The sequence below is a fragment of the Cervus canadensis genome, chromosome 25 (assembly GCF_019320065.1).
Source record: "Cervus canadensis isolate Bull #8, Minnesota chromosome 25, ASM1932006v1, whole genome shotgun sequence".
Lineage (NCBI taxonomy): Eukaryota > Metazoa > Chordata > Mammalia > Artiodactyla > Cervidae > Cervus > Cervus canadensis.
In genome coordinates this window covers 11,827,105-11,846,912 of record NC_057410.1, presented here as the reverse complement: position 1 = coordinate 11,846,912, position 19,808 = coordinate 11,827,105, and the positions used below count along the sequence as shown (strand labels likewise).

Here is a 19,808-nt window from a genome sequence, read left to right as displayed (position 1 = left end):
GTCTTTAAAGTTAAAAATGTTTTAAAAATCAACTATTTATATTAATGAAGTCAGTTTATAGAATTGTAGCATTATAGACTTGATTATTTTATAACCTGCAGACCTCCACTGTCAAGTGAAAGAAAGTGAAAGTGAAGTTGCTCAGTCATGTCCGACTCTTTATGACCATGGACTGTAGCCTATCAGGCTCCTCCGTCCATGGAATTTTCTAGGCTAGAGTACTGGAGTGGGTTGCCGTTTCCTTCTCCAGAGGATCTTCCTGACCCAGGGATTGAACCCGGGTCTCCCGAATTGCAGACAGACGCTTTACCATCAGAGCTAGCAGGGAAGCTCTCTGTTAAGTGAAGACTGATTAATTTTTCAAGATTAGTTTGTCTGACTGCACCCACTGTTAGCTCCTTATTTTGGAAGATTATCTCTTGGCCTGAGACTTTTAAAATTAAGATGAGTTGGTAGTTAGGGTTTCAGTCAGTTCAGTAGCTCAGTAGTGTCCGACTCTTTGTAACCCCATGGACTGCAGCACGCCAGGCTTCCCTGTCCATCACCAACTCCCAGAGCTTACTCAAACTCATGTCCATTGAGTCGGTGATACCATCCAACCATCTCATCCTCAGTCGTTTGCTTCACCTCCCACCTTCAACCTTTCCCAGCATCAGGGTCTTTTCCAATAAGTCAGGTCTTCGCATCAGGTGGCCAAAGTATTGCAGTTTCAGCTTCACATTCTGTCCTTCCAGTGAATATTCAGGACTGATTTCCTTAGGATTGACTGGTTGGATCTCCTTGCAGTCCAAGGGACTCTCAAGAGTCTTCTCCAACACCACAGTTCAAAAGCATCAATTCAGAAGTGCTCAGATTTCTTTATGGTCCAACTCTCACATCCATACATGACTACTGGAAAAACCATAGCTTTGACTACATGGACCTTTGTTGGCAAAGTAATGTCTCTGCTTATTAATATGTTGTGTGGGTTGGCCATAACTTTTCTTCCAAGGAGCAAGCACCTTTTAATTTCATGGCTGCAGTCATCTTCTGCAGTGAGTTTGGAGCCTGTCACTGTTTCCACTGTTTCCCCATCTATTTGCCATGAAGTGATGGGACCAGATGCCATGATCTTAGTTTTCTGAATGTTGAGGTTTAAGCCAACTTTTTCACTCTCCTCTTTCACTTTCATCAAGAGGCTCTGTAGTTCTTCTTCGTTTTCTGCTATAAGGGTGGTGTCATCTGCATATCGGGGGTTATTTCTCCTGGCAGTCTTGATTCCATTTGTGCTTCATCCGGTCCAGCATTTCTCATGATGTACTCTGAATATAAGTTAATAAGCAGCGTGACAATATACAGCCTTGACGTACTCCTTTCCCGATTTGGAACCAGTCTGTTGTTCCATGTCCAGTTCTAACTGTTGCTTCTTGAGCTGCATACAGATTTCTCAGGAGGCAGGTAAGGTGGTCTGGTATTCCCATCTCTTTAAGAATTTGCCACAGTTTGTTGTGATCCACACAGTCAAAGGCTTTAGCATAGTTAAGGTTTAGATCTAAATATTTAATGGACTCCAAGGATTGTTACATCTGAAGTCATGATAAGGTAACAATCCTTATTCTTGCCCTCATGGGAGAGGACATTTTTATTTTTGTTGTTAATTTAAGATCTTTCTTTAAGATTTCCTATTTAAGATTTCTCTCTTTAAGATTCCCATGGTAACGTGACTTTTCTGGGGTGTTTGTTTTATTAATTACTACTGGTGGTTGAAAGTGTTTAAATTAGTGGAATAGTTTGCCTTAACTTCATGGTCAAAATCATTCAAAAAGCAAATTGGAGTTAGAATAGAATAAGAATTTTTAGTTATGAGATTAGTGATCACTGATGGTGATAACAGTTTTTGTTAACCAGATCATAGACATTTAATATTTTACTTAAATCTTATATACATTTTTTTCCCTGGAAGATACTTTATGTGGCTGCTTTTGATGTACCAATAATTAAGGAATATCCACATTATCCTACTCCTAACATTTCATGGAATATTATTCACACTCTTCAAATGCACTTGGACATAGGTGACTTTATTATTTGAGTATTAACTCACTTGAAGTCATGTTATAGTTTTCTAGTCCATGTGACATCTTCATTTTCCTCTTTCTTCTTTGAGATACTGTACTTTTTGAATCTATAAGTAATCTAGTCACTAGGTATTTTAAACCAAGTCCCAAGTTCATATTCACATAACATTAAGGTAGTTGATTTTTTTGGTCCAGTAGTTGTTTGTTATCTCCAAACTATAACCAGTGGCACTGTTCCTCTTTAAAATGCTCACTTCAAGGGTTGTTTTTTAATAATAACCAGCAATTACAATTGTTAAGTTCCGTCCTCAGATTAACTACTAGATTCTGTGTTAAATGCCTTTTTTCCTTGATTTTTAGGTAGTCTTCTTATCACCCCGACTACACTGGTTGAGATCATTTTTTTCTAATGTACTTCCAGAAATTGAACTTTGTTTCAAGATGAAGTGCCACTTTTGAGAGATGTTCTATAATTTGACAGATTTTTAAGGACTTTTAGGTATAATGTGACTCTTCATTTTAAGGGGATGAATTTTGGGAAAAAGAAAATTTTATTCCCCAATTTTCTGAGTTTGAATCATTTAAATTTTAAACAAATTTAGTTGTGTTCTTAATTTAGAAAGAGAAATTCAGAAAGGAAGACATTTTATTTATAGCATTTATGTCATGTAATCTGATTGTATTACTTGACCTGGGAAGGGGTGTGTATATTGCTTTAATTGTTTGGCCTGGCTTATTCATATCTTTTTTAGTGACTCTGGTTTTTGGCTGTGGGGATTGTTTTTAACACTGAGTTCAAACGATTGATTTTTTTACACTTTGTAGCAGAACAAACACCTTACTTTGAAAATATCAGCCTCCTATTTTTTCATATTAGTTTAGGATGCAGAAGTTTAAAAGTATGTATTTGCAAAATAGCGCAACATTAGCATGAAGATTATTAACAAAGATTGCTGATAAAGTCAGTTTAAAGCATTGAGTTTTAAATGTCAGTAACAGACAAAGCTGAATAAAGTTTTTACAGAATTTCTGTATCTCCACTCCCTTCTTTAAAAAGAATCAGTGTCAAATAAAACTGGGTCACTGTGTACATGGAGGGGATGTTCATCTGTCCTCTCGTTGATCAATCAGTGATGTCCTTCCCCGTGGATAGAACACAGCCTTCTCCGTGGCTCCTTCTTGCTCGACCCTGACTCAGCGCAGGACTGGCAGGACCCCTTTTGAAGCCCTCCTCCAGTTTATATCTCATTTGTCTATTATGGCATAGATCATACCAGTGTTATGATAGTGATTTATCATATGGGAGGAAGCTGGCCTCCTCGGCCCGATTGTGAGTTCACTCAGTGCAGGCCCTTTCTTGCTTAGCTTTGCGCCAGCCGTTTGTCCACACTCAGGACAGGCTGTGGAATCAGTGTTGAAAGGCTGCATTCTCCCTTACCTCAAGGGATTTGTAGGTTAGCAGGGGAGAATGACACAAGCAATAATTCCAGAAAAATGAAGTAAGTGCTAGTGAGGATATGCACGAAGAGCTTTGAGAGCACAGAGGAGGAAGTGATCCTAAGACGTGAAGATTTTATCATGCAGGTGATGGGGTGACCATAATACATTTGAAGCATGCAAGGACTTACTAGGAATAAAATCTGAATTCTATCAAGACACTTTATTACAAGGTTCCTGTGCATTCAGAATACCCTGATTATGAGTTCAGACTCAATCCGTGTGTCTCAATTCTACCTGTTAAATGAAAAAAAACATTAGCAATTTTCTGCAAGTTAAAAAAAAAGGTAAATGAATATGGCTCAATTTTTTTGACAGTGAAGAAAACAATATTTTGAATTATCCTTTGGGAATGTTTCAGGTTTGGTTCATTAGAGCAATAGGATTCTATTGGGATTTTGTGGGGTTTTTTTTACCCTGGCAGGTGCTGTCCTTTGCTTTGGCTGATTCATTAGATGTAGCACTTGCTTCCCTCTGCATCAGTAGTATCCTTAAGGAGCTGAGGATATGTTTTCTCCAGCTACTTTCACAGTGCTAATTTCATTATATGCTTTTTTGTTTTCAAGTGAGAGAAGAGAAGCTTTAGCAGACAGTATTCAGATAGCCTTTTCAGGCTAATACTCTGTCTTTATGATAGGAAAAAATTACAGTTTTTTTTTTTTTTTTTGAGAGTAAATCAAACAGATTATTGAAAACAATTTTAAGCTGCAACTTAGTTTTTTTACATTGTGGAATTGTATTTAAGAAAGCCAGAAGGTGGCAGTATAATGTATAAAATGAAAGAGTTTCAGTGAGTATAACAGACTCCTTTTCATGTGAAAATGTATTTTTTTGCGTATGAAGGAATTAATATGTGAGTCACCTTATATATATAGCTCATCAGAATATTTTTGGGGGGTATCCTGTTACTTTGTTGAATTCATTACATCTATTATTGTGATAGTCTTTTAAATTATGTATTTAATACTGGTTTGGCTGATTACAAGGGAATGTTGAGGAATTTGGAGGGGGAAGTCATGAGACTCTCAGTGGCGTTTCTGTGGTAGTAGCAACTGTACATAAGCCAAGAAGTACAGACTGAGGCTCGGGCTTTCTGGCGTGTCAGCACTCTTCCAGAGGTGGGGAACAGTCATTAGGTTACCTTGTGGTGGACAGCATTCCACTCGTGCAAGAATGTCGTTGGTTTTCAAGGCAATGTTAAAGTATCTTGGTTACCAAATTAAATGTTGTTAAAAGTACTATAAAAAATATTGATTGACAAGTTTTTGGTATATATTTAGAAGGAAGAATAATAAGATATTTCACTGGTTCCCATTAATATTCAGTTATGGCATTAACCTGTCATTAAGTATGTTTCTGTGTTCCTCCTCTAGGCTTCTGTAAATGCCATGTGGTATGCGGAGGTTGGTCTCTTTCATGTTTTTAAAAATTGTAATAATTCATAGAGTACTTGTGTAATTTCAGTTGAAGAAAGAAGTAGGTGTCAGTGTTTTTCTTAGCTGCTGCAAATTTCTCCCTGCCTGCTGGCCTGAAATAAAATAATTGCATTGTGCTTAAGCTTGACTCTTTTAATTTCTGCTTAAAAGTGCACATAGTCTTATGAATGTATGTGGCTATTTTTGCCTTTCTTTCTCCTTGGTCTCTGGCTGTATTTGTGCAGTGTCTTGGATATTCTACCTGGTGGTATTTGCAAGGAGCATTTAAAATAATACATGGTATCTCAACTCTCCTGCATAGGTTAAAGAACTCCGAGAGAAGGCTGAGTTTTATAGGAAACGAGTTCAGGGAACCCATTTTTCTCGGGACCATCTAAATCAGATTCTGTCTGAAAGCAACCGCTGTTGGGATGTCTCCTCAACTACAAGCTCAGAAGGAACCATTAGCAGCAATATCAGAGCGCTAGATCTTGCTGGGTGAGATGTTCTTAGTGGATGGTGAAAAAGTATGTTATAGAGTGATGTGGATCATAGAATTATGTAGGAAAATGATATGAAGACTCAAAATTTGGATAGTCAAATGGAAGTGTATCAGCCACTTACTACTTTTAGTTTATTTTTTGTGAAAAGTAAAACTATACATACTTGCTTTACACACTTGTGTAGAAATAATGCATAATTTAAATCTGGAAGTTTGGATTTTATCATATTCCTTGTTAGCAATTAAGAGTAAAATGGGGATGACTAGCAGTAGACATAAAACTTTATAAAGTAAAACAAAAAGACAACAATAATAAAAAATTAGAGAATATTAGCTATTAGTACATATCCATTATCATTCAATATTGAACTTTGGCCCTGATTCTATGGAACAATTCTATTTTAGGTTTTATAGTGAACACAAACTATTAAGAGGAATAGCACATTGATTTGTATCAAATAAAATAGATTTGTTTTCATAGAGTATTAGTATGATCATACATACCAAATTGAACTGTAAATTCTAACTATGTGACATCTGATTTTAAAAGTCCACAAAATGTGCTCTTTAACAGTGACTCAAAAAGATTAACCTAATCTAAAATACAAAATTTGAATTAGCTTATTTGATCTATAAGTACACACAAGTTTGTGCACAAACCCTAATTGAGTAACAGAACAAGTTAAACCATTTAGGGTGTCCTATTTATGTATGCAATTATCAGTTGAGAAATACGTAGGAGTTTTGTCAGCAGTAGTACAGGCATATATGTGTGATGGTAGTAGTAAAAGGACATAAGTTTATTTTGGAATATTTTGATAGATTATAACTTTTAAGTTCTATAAAATGAACTCTTAGTTTGATTGTTTTTTCTTCAATATCTGGGCAAAGCAATATCAGTGGGAAACATAGTTGTGAACCATGGAAGGGAATGACGGACTTAGTAAGTATCAATTAGAAACCTCAAACTATTAAATTTAAAATAAAACTTATTTTGTTATGCAGAGATCCTACAAGCCATAAGACTTTGCAGAAATGTCCTTCTACACAGCTAGAAGAAAAAAGACCTATCTTGGAAGAACAGCCCCAGAAAACTACCACAGAGAAAGTGGGTGTGTCAGATGCTCCCATACCTGTTAGAAGGCGTCTGGCTTGGGATGCTGAGGACACCACTGAAGACATACAGAAACAACCGAGAGAGGAGGAGGAGGAGGAAGAGGAAAGGGACAAGCAGGTTAATGTGGAAGAGCTGGAGAAGTTGGAAGTACAGGAAGAATCTAAAGCAGACAAGATAAAAGAAGAGTAAGTGTTTTAAATTAATCAGTATGTAGACGCATTATTGTTCACAGATAATAAGTATTTCATTTTGTCACTGATAGTGGTTTACATTTTTGGTTTCATGACTAATAAAAAGCAGATTTTACTTTAATGTCATGAAATAGGCACTTCTATATGGTTTATATAATTTGATTCACTCAGGGATTTGAGTCACCACTAATTGGGAATTGAACACTCGAACACTGAATTACTTGGGGAGGAAGTAGTTAGTGTTCTTTTTATTTATATTCTGCTAATTATGATTTTCAAGATATGATTAGCCAGATATCTCTGAAAGAATGACTTCCTTTATGACTTGAGGAAAAATAACTAATATTCTTTACTATCAGATGGTTATACCGAAAAAGAAATGTTTTATAATGTTAAAACAAGCGATTTCTGCAAATAACTAATTTCTGTTGATTTATATGCATATTGTTTTGGGAAGTGGTTCTCTACCATTGGTTATAGTGTTTTTTGTCCATAGTCCAACCCCCTTATTATTCATTCACGAGATTTGCAGCTAATGGAACCTAGGCTCTGATTCAGGGGAAGAATTCTCCAGTGTGTTGCTGACTTGCAGTGATCTCTCCTCTTTTCCAGTAGTCCGCTTCTCTTAACTGCATGTGGATTTGTTTCTTATTTTTTCAGAAGCAAAATGGCCTTCTCTTACAGGTCTATGCTTTAATTGCATAATGATGGCAAAGTATTTTTTTTTATCATATTTTCTAGAGGACATGCTTCATAATTGTCTTAATTTGCAGGTCGGAGTCATCTTCTATGTCTTCAGGGAAAGGAGGCAGGCTTCCTACTCCAAAGCTGAGAGAACTGGGTGGAATCCAGAGGACTCATCATGATCTTACCACTCCAGCTGTTGGTAATAGGCGGATACCGTACAGTTCTTATTTCACCTGCTTCCTCTACCTGATAATTTAGTTTAAATTGAAACAGTGGCATCTTCTGTATTTTTCCAGGTGGTGCAGTTTTAGTGTCTCCATCTAAAGTGAAGCCTCCAGTCATAGAACAGAGGAAAAGAATATCCTCTCAGGATGGCTTAGAAACTTTGAAGAATGACTTTAGGAAGGTAAATATTTACACTTTGGAGAAAAACATCTCTTCAGGAAGTGATTTAGTCACATGCAATAAATACATGAGAGGTTCAGATTTTAGAAAATTCTGTCTGTCATATATGGAGATGATGTTATTAACCTACTTTCAGAATGCAAAGGCATTGAATTGTTTTTGGGGGTAATGCCATTGTATTTTGACTGCATACTTTCAAATATTGTCAGTAGTGACAACAGAGAGAGAGAGAAGAAAAACAATACTGTTGATTGTGTATCTACTCTGGCCGTTTTGTCCAGGCACTGATTTAACTGGAGATGTAGCAGTGAAAGATGCAGGTAGAAATCCTGGCCCTCACTGAATTCACGTTCTAGAGGAGGAGGGAGACAATAAACAGGATAATTAGGTAAAATACGCAGTATTTTAGATAGTGATAAGGGCTAAGGAGAAGAATAAAGCAGGGGAAGTGAGTGGGAATTGGCCAGGGACATTCTCACTGAGAGGGTGGCATTTGAGCAGAATCTGAAGCAGGTAAGGGACTGACCCATATGCATATCTAGGAAGGCATTTTACAAAAAGAGCAGCAGGTGCAAAGTCCTCCAGTTGAGAAGGTGCCTGATTCCTTGAGGAACAGGCAGGGAGTCAGCATGGCTGGAGCTGAGAGCTGAGAGCAAGAGAGAGAATAGAATGGGCAGTGAGGTCAGAGGCATAATGAAGGATTAAATTATGTAGGGCCTTAGAGGTCATAGCAAAGACTTTGCATTTTATTCTGAAGGAAATGCAAAGTCTTTGGAGGAGCAGAGGAATGATATGATTTGACTTAGGTTTTTCCAAGGTCACTCTGGCTACTGTATTGAGAATGGACAATAGAGGTGCAAGAGCAAGTAATTGAAACTAGTTAGTCAATTACAGTATCCAGGAAAGAGGTAACAATCATTTGGATCATAATGGTAGCCATACCAGGAGCTAGATTTGCTTTTTTTCCCCATTGTTTACCCCTTGGTTACTGGTAGGCAGGAGAGTCATTAAACCTGCTGTACACAGTCATTTTCTGCCCTTTGTTTTCTTAAAAAAGCTGCTGTCATAACGTTAAATCCATGTCATTCAGTTATCAATAAATTGATACTGACAATTCATTCAGCAATTGAATTAGCAATGCATTCAGTTAGCAGTAAATTATCCCTGTCATTCAGTTGCCATTGTTTAATATCATTCTATCTTTTTTACCATAGGAGTTAACAAGAATTACTATCATAATATCTAGAAATATATTTTGCTGGTAACTTTTAATGACATACCTTGAATTGTGGGAGTATTATGGGGCAGCAGCAATTTGGGAAACTTACGTGGAGATGATCATAATAGCTAGCATTTACTGAACACTTACTATGTTCTAGGCTCTGTGCTAAGCACTTTACATGTATTAATTTGTTCAGTCTTCATAATGACTCTGTGAGGTAAATATTGTTAATATTCTCATTTAGGTGAAACTGAGGACATGCAGCTGCCAAACAGTGAAGCAGAATTTGTCCCCAGGCAGTCTCTTCTCAGAGCCCACATTTTTAACCCTTAAACAGCACTGTCTCATAAAACTTGAGAGTAAAATTTTCATGGTATTGGTTTGTCAAGTACCATCTGTACATTTTATAAATGATATTAAAAACCCAAGTGTTTGTTAGCTCACTTCATTCAGCAGATGTTTCTTATCCATTTACGTACATGCTAGATTCTGTGCTTGTGATAATAAGCGAAAGTAGACATAGTACATTGGGCTTCCCATGTAGCTCAGCTGGTAAAGAATCCACCTGCAATGCAGGAGACCCTGGTTCAATTCCTGGGTTGGGAAGATCCGCTAGAGAAGGGATAGGCTACCCACTCCAGTATTCTTGGGCTTCCCTGGTGGCTCAGCTGGTAAAGAATCTGCCTGCAATGCAGGAGACCTGGGTTCGATCCCTGGGGTGGGAAGATCCCCTGGAGAAGGAAAAGACTACCCACTCCAGTGTTCTGGCCTGGAGAATTTTATGGACTGTATAGTTCATGGGGTTGCAAAGAGTCGACACGACTGAGTGACTTTCTCTTTCAGACATGGTACATGATTTTACTGAACCTACAGTCCTGTGAGAATCATACCCCGCAAAAAGTAAAATTAAAACTAGTAATTGTTTCAGAGAAGTATATACAGCTATTCTGGAAGAAATTGACCCAGTAATGGAGATCAGGAAGCTTCTTGAAAGTCAAGGATGCTTCTTTGAAGAAGTCATAATTGAGTTGAGATACAGAGAAAGAAGAGCTAACTAGGTAAAAAGAGTGGGAAAAAGGATAGCATTTGCTAAGATCTTGTGGAGAGAAAGGACGTAGAGTTTTAAGAAACAAAAGCCAGTCCTGTGTGCGGCAGGAAGCAGATGCAAGATGAGTTTGGAAAAGAGAGCAATACTGAGCATTTCTTTCATCTCAAGTAAAATAGAAAGCCATTGAAATATTTTAAATATGGAGTGTTGTGATTGATTCATGTTTTGCAAGATCTTTCTGGCTGCCGTGGAAGGCAAGAATAGACTGGATACCTCTGAAGGCCCATTGCAATAGGCCAGGTAGGAGCTGTGATAGCTTGGACTAAGAAGGTGGGCACCGACATGAGTGAAATTGAAGAATTGTGTGAGGGGAACAACATCAAGGCCTGGTTCTGGGTTGGATAATATCTCCTAGGTTTCTGACTTAATCAGCAGGATTGATGGAGAGCGCCATGCTCTGAGTAAGAGAACTCTGCACCACAGCCATCTTTGGAGGGGAATATCAGGAGTTTCGTTTTCGTTCATTCAGTTCACAATTTACTGTGCTTTTACAATGTGCCAAGCACTGTTAGGGTTTGGGGATTCATTGGTAATCAAGATAAAATCTCTGCCGTCATGAAACTTACATTTTCACTGGGAGAATAGACAAATGATTTTTTAAAAAGAATTTCAGATAACAGTGAGTGCTGTGAATTAAATAAAACTGCAGACAACCTCCAAGGGGTGGGTGAGACAGTTTTTAAGTCATCAGAACAGGCACCTCTGAGGAGGTGACATTTTAACAAGACCTGGCTAATGAGGGAGGTGCCCAGTGCAGAGACATGGGCCAGAGATTGTTTTCCAGAAAGAAAGAACAGCAAGGGCACATGTACAACAGTGACAGTTTCATAGAGTGAAAAGGCCTGTGGAGCCTGGAGGAAGAAGGCAAAGGAGAGGTGGGGAATGAAAGTGGGAAGGGAGGCTGGGTAAGGAGTGGGGATGTTATTCTAATGTCAGTGGGAAGCCCTTGGAGGAGTTCAAGCTATTAAACAAATATAAATCTCTGATACACTTGATAAATAAAATCAGTGGCTCCTCAGTGGAGAGCACATTTTACTGGGGCGAGTAGGAGCAGTGAGGCCAGTAAGGAGGTTTTCGGTTCAAGAACAGGTCATGAAATCAGTTAAATTAAACCTGGGAACCCCATGTACTACAAGTATTCTACAAATTTAACTCAGGTTTTAACAATAATAAAACCAATTTGACAGAAATTCCAAATTCTGTATATGTATGTACAAAAAGAAAAAAAATCAATTTTCATAAGACATCTTCATAATTAAAAAGGGAAGCAAGTGGAAGATTTGTATTTTTTATCTTATTAATAGATCTTGATTTTTAAAAATTTGTTTTTTTGGGTGAGACCTCAGGCTATCTCCTCTTTGAAGCAATAAGCCAAGCCTTCTAATTGCAGAAAATGATGCTTAAGATCAGAGTAGTGTTTTGAACATTGCATTGATAAACTTAAAGTTAATAACTAAAGGCAACAATTACAAGGAATAATCAGGAAAATTTGGAGCTATATTTGATTTTACTGGTTTATATTATCCTAAAAGTGAAGTTATACAGGGATTTTGACCCTCGTGATACATAATCATTGTGGAAAAACAGAAAATACTGACCAAAAAACTTAAAAGTCATACCTACTGTAGAAACATCCATTGTTGAGTTTGAGTTACTTAGATATAAAGTGTATTTGTTTATTATACTGTAGATAAGTTTTCATAATACATTTTTCCTCACCTAGCAATGTATTATAAATGTACTCCCATGTCATTAATTTATAATTTGATTTTTAATTGTGATATGATATCTGTAGTTATACTAAGGCTAGATGCTTATTGTTGAAACATTTTTTAAAACTAGATGCCTATTGTTATATCTTAATTTTCCTGTTTTGAAAAGATGCTGTAAAGAAATCATCCATCCTTTACCTACATTTTTGTTCTTATTGTTGTTACCTCTTTTTATGTAAATACTCCTTAAGTATTAATTTCGTGGTCAGAGAACCACAGTATAAAGACTTTTGCTGTGATTTACCAGCTTCCCGTAAGGTTGTGCTACCAGAAACACCAGTGAGAGTGCCCGTTCTCCTGCATCTTCGTCAGTTCAGGGTGTTACAGTTTGTTGCTTAAAATTCATTTTTATAATTTGTTAAGTGAAAAGTTAGTACTTATATGAATACTTGTATTTTGAAATTATTTGATGAGTGAGGTATAGAATGTGTTTGCTATTTGTAGTTTGTATATGAACTGTTGATATATATCCTTATTTTACCTTTACATTAGGTTTATCTTGCTACTTTTAAAGAAATATTTATGTAACAATGGTAAATTCATTGTCAATCCAATAAGTTGTGTATTTTCCCCAAGTTTGTCATTTTTCTTATTTACACATTGTTTTTATTTAGCTAAATATCTTTATATTGGTTGTTAGACTTACAAAATCTTCCCCACATGAAGGTTTCATAATTTTCCCCCATGTTTTTACCTATTTCATTTATGGTTATTTGTGTATTTAAATGTTTGTTTTATTTATATATGGGTACCCACATATATGCTTTTTTTTTTGTCATTTAGAAAGAAAGTCATGCTATATCCCTCCTGACTTCTCCAGCTGCTGGTATTAAAACAGTTGATCCCTTGCCTTTGAGGGAAGATTCTGAACCCAATATCCCCAAATTTGGTGAGACAACTCTTCCAGTTTCAAAAATACTAGAATACCCACCTAACACACCTGGGAAGTCTGCCTCTCCACCCTGCGCCCCATCCTACTGGCATCCTTCTCGTCGGATTCAGGGCTCCCTGAGAGATCCAGAATTCCAGCATAATGGTAATTACTTAGGTTTTACTTTTTTGTCTATTAAAATGAATGTGCTATACTGATAGATACAGAGGCTGTAAGTGTACTATGTTATTTAGTTTTAGTTAACACAGTAGATTTCTTTAAACAGAAAAAAAACCTCATCTTTGACACACTCAAGTTGTGCCGTGCCCAAGTTCACTTTGGTCTAAGTGTGAGATGTCTCACGTTCTTTTCCAAAAATGTGTAGGCAGCCCGTTAGATGCCATAGCACCTTTCCCCAGGTGTGACAACCAAAGATGTCTTCAGACGTAACAGATGTTACCTGGATGTAGAATTCAAGTCATAAAATATTTCCCTTCAGTTTTATTAGCTATCGCTCTGCTCTTTTTTGACGTCCGTTAGTATTGTTGAGAAATCTGATGCACTTTTTATTTTTGATCTTTTGTGTGTGACCTTTTTTTTCCCCTGACAGTTCTCAGCATCTTCTCTTATACCTAGTGCTCTGAAATTTTATGGTGGGTCCCTTTGCATTCATTTTGCTAGTACTCAGTAGAGCTCTTCAATCTGAAAAGTCATGTTCCTCAGTTCTGGGAAATTTTCTTAAATTATTTAGTCAGTAATTTCTTCCCCTCCAGTCTCTCTTGCTCCCTTCTGGCACTGTTATTTTTCAGATCTTGGACATGCTGCAGATGCTGTTTTCTTATCTTAGCTGTTATATTTTCCATCTCTGTCTTTTTGTTTTAATTTGAAAGGGTTACTAATTTTTATCTTCTACTTGAGTTTTAAAATATGTTGCTGCATTTTTAATTTCTAAGTTTTTTTTAAACATGCATACTCCTTTTATATAAGCATTCTGTTACTATTTCATGGATAGCATGTTTTACGTGGTTGAGGAGATAAATGATACATATATATAATGCCCCTATTTGGAATATGGTTTCTTCTTTCCCCCAGTTGAATCTGGTGTCTTTCAGTCAAAGTAGCTGTGATAAACCTTCTTTAGCAATAAGACCTCAATTCCTCTTTTGGGAGATGGGCAGTTACCCTGCTGTGTAAAATGAAAGATGGATCTGGTAGACTCTTCTATAGAAAGACAATTAGATTCCTGATTCAGTTTTCCCTTCTCTTCAACTTTCAGTGGTACTCAGTACTCCCAACCACCCAGCCATCAGGGGAGCAAATCAATTGCTTCCTGGTTTCCCTTCTCTGCTGCCTGAGGATTTAGCTCCTTTGGCTATGATAACCACACACTCACTGCCTTCCATTTGCTTTCCACTTTTCAAACTTTTGTTTCTGTTTTCTTGTTTCCCATTATCTTTGTCCTCGGTTTATATTGCTTTTGTAGATGTGTATAGTCCAACTATCATCTTTAAAGAGAAGCTTATTGTATTTCTTTCAAGTTAGATTAGTATTGTCATTGAGAAGAATCCTAGGAGGTTATCCCTTGTTTGTTTACATATTTGCTAAGCATATTATGAATTAATGAATGGCCCTTTGGAGGAATTTCTATTAAAGGTATAAAGTTAAGCTTTTTGACAGTCTACCTTCTCTTCAAGTTGACTGTAAGATAAATTGTTGGGTGGCTTTGAAGGATAATTTCTTATGGCTTTTTTTTTTTTTTAAGTGGGAAAATCAAGGATGAACAATTTCCAGTTACCTCAGCATGAAGCCTTTAATGATGAAGGTATTTCAATAGTCAAATAACACAAGATAAAAGTATATTTTATTAGATAGTAGTTTATAATAGTATAATGATTTTACATTCGGTTAGCACTTTATAGTTTACAGAGTACTTCCATAGATGGCTTTTCATTAGATCCTTAAAACTCTGTGAAGGGGGTAAACTATCCCCATTTTACTCGTGAGTAAACTAGGCGCTAAGCCTTGAAGAGTCTGTTTTAAAGCAAATGGATGGCAAGAGATGCATCACACCCACGGCAGTACTCTGTCTTCCACCCTGGCTGGCTGGTGGCTCAGGAATTCGGCCTAGCATTACATCCATCATTTTCTTCAAATGTCTGTATATTCCCAAAAAATACATGATTAGGGAAAATGAGTGTTTTTCTCTTGTGTGGTTTTTATTCTGAAAAATTCGGTTACTTCTAATGGTGGCAGGAGGAATTTTGAATTCTTGATGTTGAACAATTGAAATTACTATTTTAATGCAACCTAAGAGGTATAAAATTACTGTTTATAAATTTTGAATTTGAAAGTAAATTTGAATACTTTATGTATTATGGCTTCACACACATTGAAGGTTCCTTCCTCTTAGCAAGTTTGAGACTCCTTTCAGAATTCATTGAGCTAGAAATCAAGTTGTTATGTTTTGAAATGCCAATATCTGGACACTGAATCCTGTCTTGTTTTCTTTTTAATGGAAGAACAGTGTTTACAAATAACTTGATAATTGATTTGCTTACTCAGAATGAGGAATTTCAGTAATAATGAAGGGTAGCATATTAAAGTCAGACATCATTTCTATATTAAGTGAAATGACTTTAGAAATATGATGCGGGTACCATGTGAAGGTATGGCATTTTGTTTTTAAAATGTGAAGGTTTCTTTTGCTCAAACAGCTGTGCTTTTTAAAGTAGGACAAGACAGTATGATGATGAATTGTTTCCAGGTAATACCACAGTCCATGTGTTTGTGTAATGACATAGTGGGATTTCAGGAAAAAAACAGAATGCTCATTTAATGTAGAAGTGTTTGATTTCTATATGATACACTTGGAAAATTACTGTGAACGATCCAAAAAATACTAATCTTATATTTTAATAGATTATGTGTTTGTGATAGTCAGTATTGACATCACAGAGCTTGATGCTTTTAATTTTCTCTTGATGTTTTGAAACAGTGTTTTTATGAGCTTTTTTGCACTGAATGTAATTCTTTCCTTGCAGATGAGGACAGGTTCTCAGAAATCTCTGCTCGCTCTGCGGCCTCTAGTCTCCAGGCTTCTCAAACTCTGGCACGAGCTCGGAAAAGGAAGGAGAGTTTCTGGGGCAAAACATAACTAGGCAGACACCTAGTTGGGTTGCTTTTATCTGGGGGAACCATTGGCATACTTTTTCATTATTGCTTTACTGTATTAAGACTTCAAGTATTTGGATTTTTTGCTAACATTTCCTACTTAAAAAGAATTGTTTTTTTTTTTTTTTTCAATACTCAGTTCAATTTACTGGAAAATTTTTAACATAGGTTCATGAAATTTTAACTTTTGAAGGATTCTTTTTGCATCTGTTCCCAAAATATAAAGACATAGATTACATAGTTCTTCACATGTTATAACTTGTATAAAGTGTCAGGGCTAGCTGGTAGAATTGTGAATTTCCCCTATCCAGAGAATATTCTTAAATATGAATAAAGTAAAGTAAAAATTAAGATTTAAGTGTAAAGTATAGATTACCTGAAGATTGGCTTTATGTATCTTTACAATTGTAGATGTCATAAAATGAATTTGTTGTTCCTTTAACTTTTGCTGTGGTGTTTATTTTAGTACCTTCTGTTTGTGGTTACAGTGTTAAAATAATTGTACTTCAGATTGAAAATACTAGCTTTTGTATATACTTTTCTTATTTATGTAACAAAGTTTGCTGAGAGAATATGTATATTTTTTATCTTTGTGTGTACTCTGTTTGTATAAGGACTTTGGCTTACATTTGAATAATGTCTGAATTTTGAAAAATTTGTATAATGGAAAATTAAAACTTTGTAGATATTTTGAAATAAAATGATCAACTGTTTCAGTTCTGTTTGTTTCAAGCGTTTCAAGGGTTTGGCTTCTCTAGAGAGTTATTACATGGAACAAATGATTATCTTTTAAAAACATTTTACTCACAACAGCTTAAGCACATCATAGTTCTTTTGCATTTATCCAAATGCAGCAAAACTGAGTCCTCAATACTTTTGCACAAATATAGGAAAAAATGTAGAATTTCCAAGGCAGACTCATTTTTTAAAAATTGGACACAGACTTTTTGATTATACTTTTTTACTCTTAGGACATGTTCTGTGGTCTTACTCTTTATCTTGCAAATCATGATAAACTTAATTTTCTAAAAAATATGGATTTCATAAAATATAATACATAAAATATTTACATAAATATTTACAATAGATAGAAGTTACTGAAGATAATACACAGAATATTGATGCCTGCTGGTTAGAAAACAAGTGTATAGTCTGTTCTAAAGTGCTTAATTTGGTCAAGAGTGCTTGTGCAAATCACTGGTTTACAATAAGGGCCTTAAAGATCTTATGTTATCATGAGGTTATAAAGAACTGTAGGCATACAAACTATTTGCTTACATTCCACAGACCTTTTAAAACTGTTGATTTAAAAAGTTACTAAGCCCCAGCAATCTCACTACTGGGCATATACCCTGAGAAAATCAAAATTCAAAAAGACTCATGCACAATTATGTATAATAAACTGCAGTTATTAAAAATTTTACAGTTCAGGGATTTCCCTGGTGGCCCAGTGGTTAAGACTGTCTACCAATGCAGGAGGTGCAGGTTTGATCCTTGGTTGGGGAGCTGAGATCCTACATGCCCTGTGGCCAAAAAACCAAAAACATAAAACAGAAACGATACTGTAAAAAATTCAAAACAGACTTTAAAAGTGGTCCACATAAAAAAATCTTTAAAATATATAAAAATTTTATAGCTCAGTGAGTTTGGAAAGAATGCATACATCTGTGAAACCAACACCACGACCAAGATACACTGCATTTCCGTCATAAAAAGTTTCCCCATTTCACTTTGCAGTTCAATCCATCCCCCCCACCCTAGTCCTCAAGGAAATCACTAATCTGCTTTCTGTCAGTTTATAATAATTTTATATACATGGAACCATCTTTTTTATCTGGCTTTCACTCAGCATGTTTTTGAAAGTCATCTATATGTTGGGCACCTATATTCCCTTTTAATCCACTGACTCACGGTGAACTTTTGGGTTATTTGCAGCTTGGGACTATAATGAATAATTAAAATCTATTGTGAAAATCTTTGTATAGACATAAACTTTAATTTCTCTGGAAAATCCTAGGCAATTCAATTTTTTAATCTTTAATATAACTTCAAGTATATGGTACACCCTATTATAAACTGGTGATTTGTTTTTTTTTTTTGAAATTGGTATCTCAAACTAGACAGGGAACAAACATCAATCAGGATCACAGTGGAAGTAGCATGCCAATTGCCTCTGTTCTTTGCCCCTATCTTCACCCCAGATGCTGAGATGCTCATGTGTCCCTGGTTGAGAACTCAGATAAAAATGCACAAACATATAATTCAAATTTTGTATACATGTATGGGAATGGATATTCATGTCGGATCTCATCTCAGTCTCTGTGGGAGTCTGAACTCCAAGTTAAGAACTCTTCAAGGATGATTTTGAGGATTAAGGGTAAAACACATGATAAACATGCTTAGTGGGGCTTCCCAGGTGGCTCAGTGGTAAAGAATCTGCCCGCCAAGCAGGAGCCCTGGGTTTGATCTCTGGGTTGGGAAGATCCCATGGAGGAGGAGATGGCAATCCACTCCAGTATTCTTGCCTGAGAAATCCCATGGAGAGAGGAGCCCGGTGAGCTATAGTCCATGGGGTCACAAAAAGTTGGACATGACTTAGTGACTAAACAATAACAACAACAAAACATGCTTAGTACTTGGTGGAATATGTTACCTTGAGATTTAAGTACACATATTATCATTTTACAGATGGGAAAACCCTCTTAAATGACTGGACTAAGACCTGATAGCTGGTGAGTTCGATCTAGGTCTTATTCAGTCTATCCACACTGCCTACTCTGGAGTGTTTATACTAAAATTGTGAGTCCTACTGTGATTCAATTCTCTCTGGTTGATTCATTTGGAAGTGTTTTTTTTTTTTTTTTTTACTTTATCATCTTAGAAGATAAACATCTTTCTAGTCAGGTAAAAGTATATGGGAAACAAGTTATTGTACTAGCAGAGTCAATCAGCGTAAAAGTGAGTTAACATTCAAAACAAATTTGTTCTCATATAAGTAGCGTTGCAGCTGGCTACCCAGGGAGCTCAGGATGGATTATGTACCTTTGTTGCAGTTGCCGACACCCCCAAAATATTTATCACAACTTCTAGAAGTTTACCAAGGGAACAAATACTCTAAAATGGTAAATGATCCTAGAATCATTTATGTTTGGTTTTGAGTATGTTTTAGGACCTTTTACATGTGGCATCAGTCATGATGGCGTGCTCAGGGCACAGTCTTTGTCAAGCTGCCATCATCGCTCTTTCAAGATGAGTCAGTGGTACAAAGGCTACCACAGGCAAAAGAACAGTCCCTGTCATTGGATGAGCTAGGGTTGTGCCCTGCCTGAGAAAAGAGCCTGCAGTCTAGCCAATCATGAAAAAAGCAAGCCAGTGGCATCTTCACTAATGGTGATCCTGCAACCTGAGTTGACCTTATGCATCTTTCTCCTATGGTGAGTGGAGGCATAGAAAGCTCCAGCCTTTTTCGTTCCTTTCAGATTCGGAGTCAAACTGTCTTACACTCTGTTTCATATTTCATTCCCACCTGGTCCTTCGAGACCCGCTAAGGGTAGCAGCCTCTCTCAAACAGAGGACGGCTCTCCTGCTATACTACACCTGCTATAACGCAGGTAAGAAGAAAGAGTAGTCATCCTAAACATGGCATCCATTCCCTGGGGGTGCAGTAGATAAGAATCTGCCTGTCAATGCAGGGGTCACAGTTTCCATCCCTGGTCCAGGGATGTGGACCTGTCCACATGCTGGGAAGCACCTAAGCTCCACAACTACTGAGCCCACACTTCAGAGCCTGCAT

General features: G+C 36.6%; 1 protein-coding gene across 8 annotated transcripts in view; it reads left to right on the top strand.

Annotated features, from left to right (window-relative positions):
* MDM1 (Mdm1 nuclear protein) overlaps window positions 1-16,725 on the top strand; it is a 45,935-nt gene extending 29,210 nt beyond the window's left edge. For 6 of the 8 annotated variants that reach the window (XM_043446992.1, XM_043446990.1, XM_043446991.1 and 3 more), the window contains 8 exons: window positions 4,928-4,957; window positions 5,292-5,467; window positions 6,477-6,773; window positions 7,553-7,665; window positions 7,763-7,872; window positions 12,757-13,009; window positions 14,607-14,666; window positions 15,886-16,725. In XM_043446992.1, coding sequence (XP_043302927.1) covers window positions 4,928-4,957; window positions 5,292-5,467; window positions 6,477-6,773; window positions 7,553-7,665; window positions 7,763-7,872; window positions 12,757-13,009; window positions 14,607-14,666; window positions 15,886-15,998 — 1,152 coding nt within the window. In that variant the 3' untranslated portion in view covers window positions 15,999-16,725. The remainder of the gene's footprint in view (window positions 1-4,927; window positions 4,958-5,291; window positions 5,468-6,476; window positions 6,774-7,552; window positions 7,666-7,762; window positions 7,873-12,756; window positions 13,010-14,606; window positions 14,667-15,885) is intronic. The other 2 variants (XM_043446996.1, XM_043446995.1) reach the window with 1 other exon arrangement.
* Window positions 16,726-19,808: the final 3,083 nt, after the last annotated feature.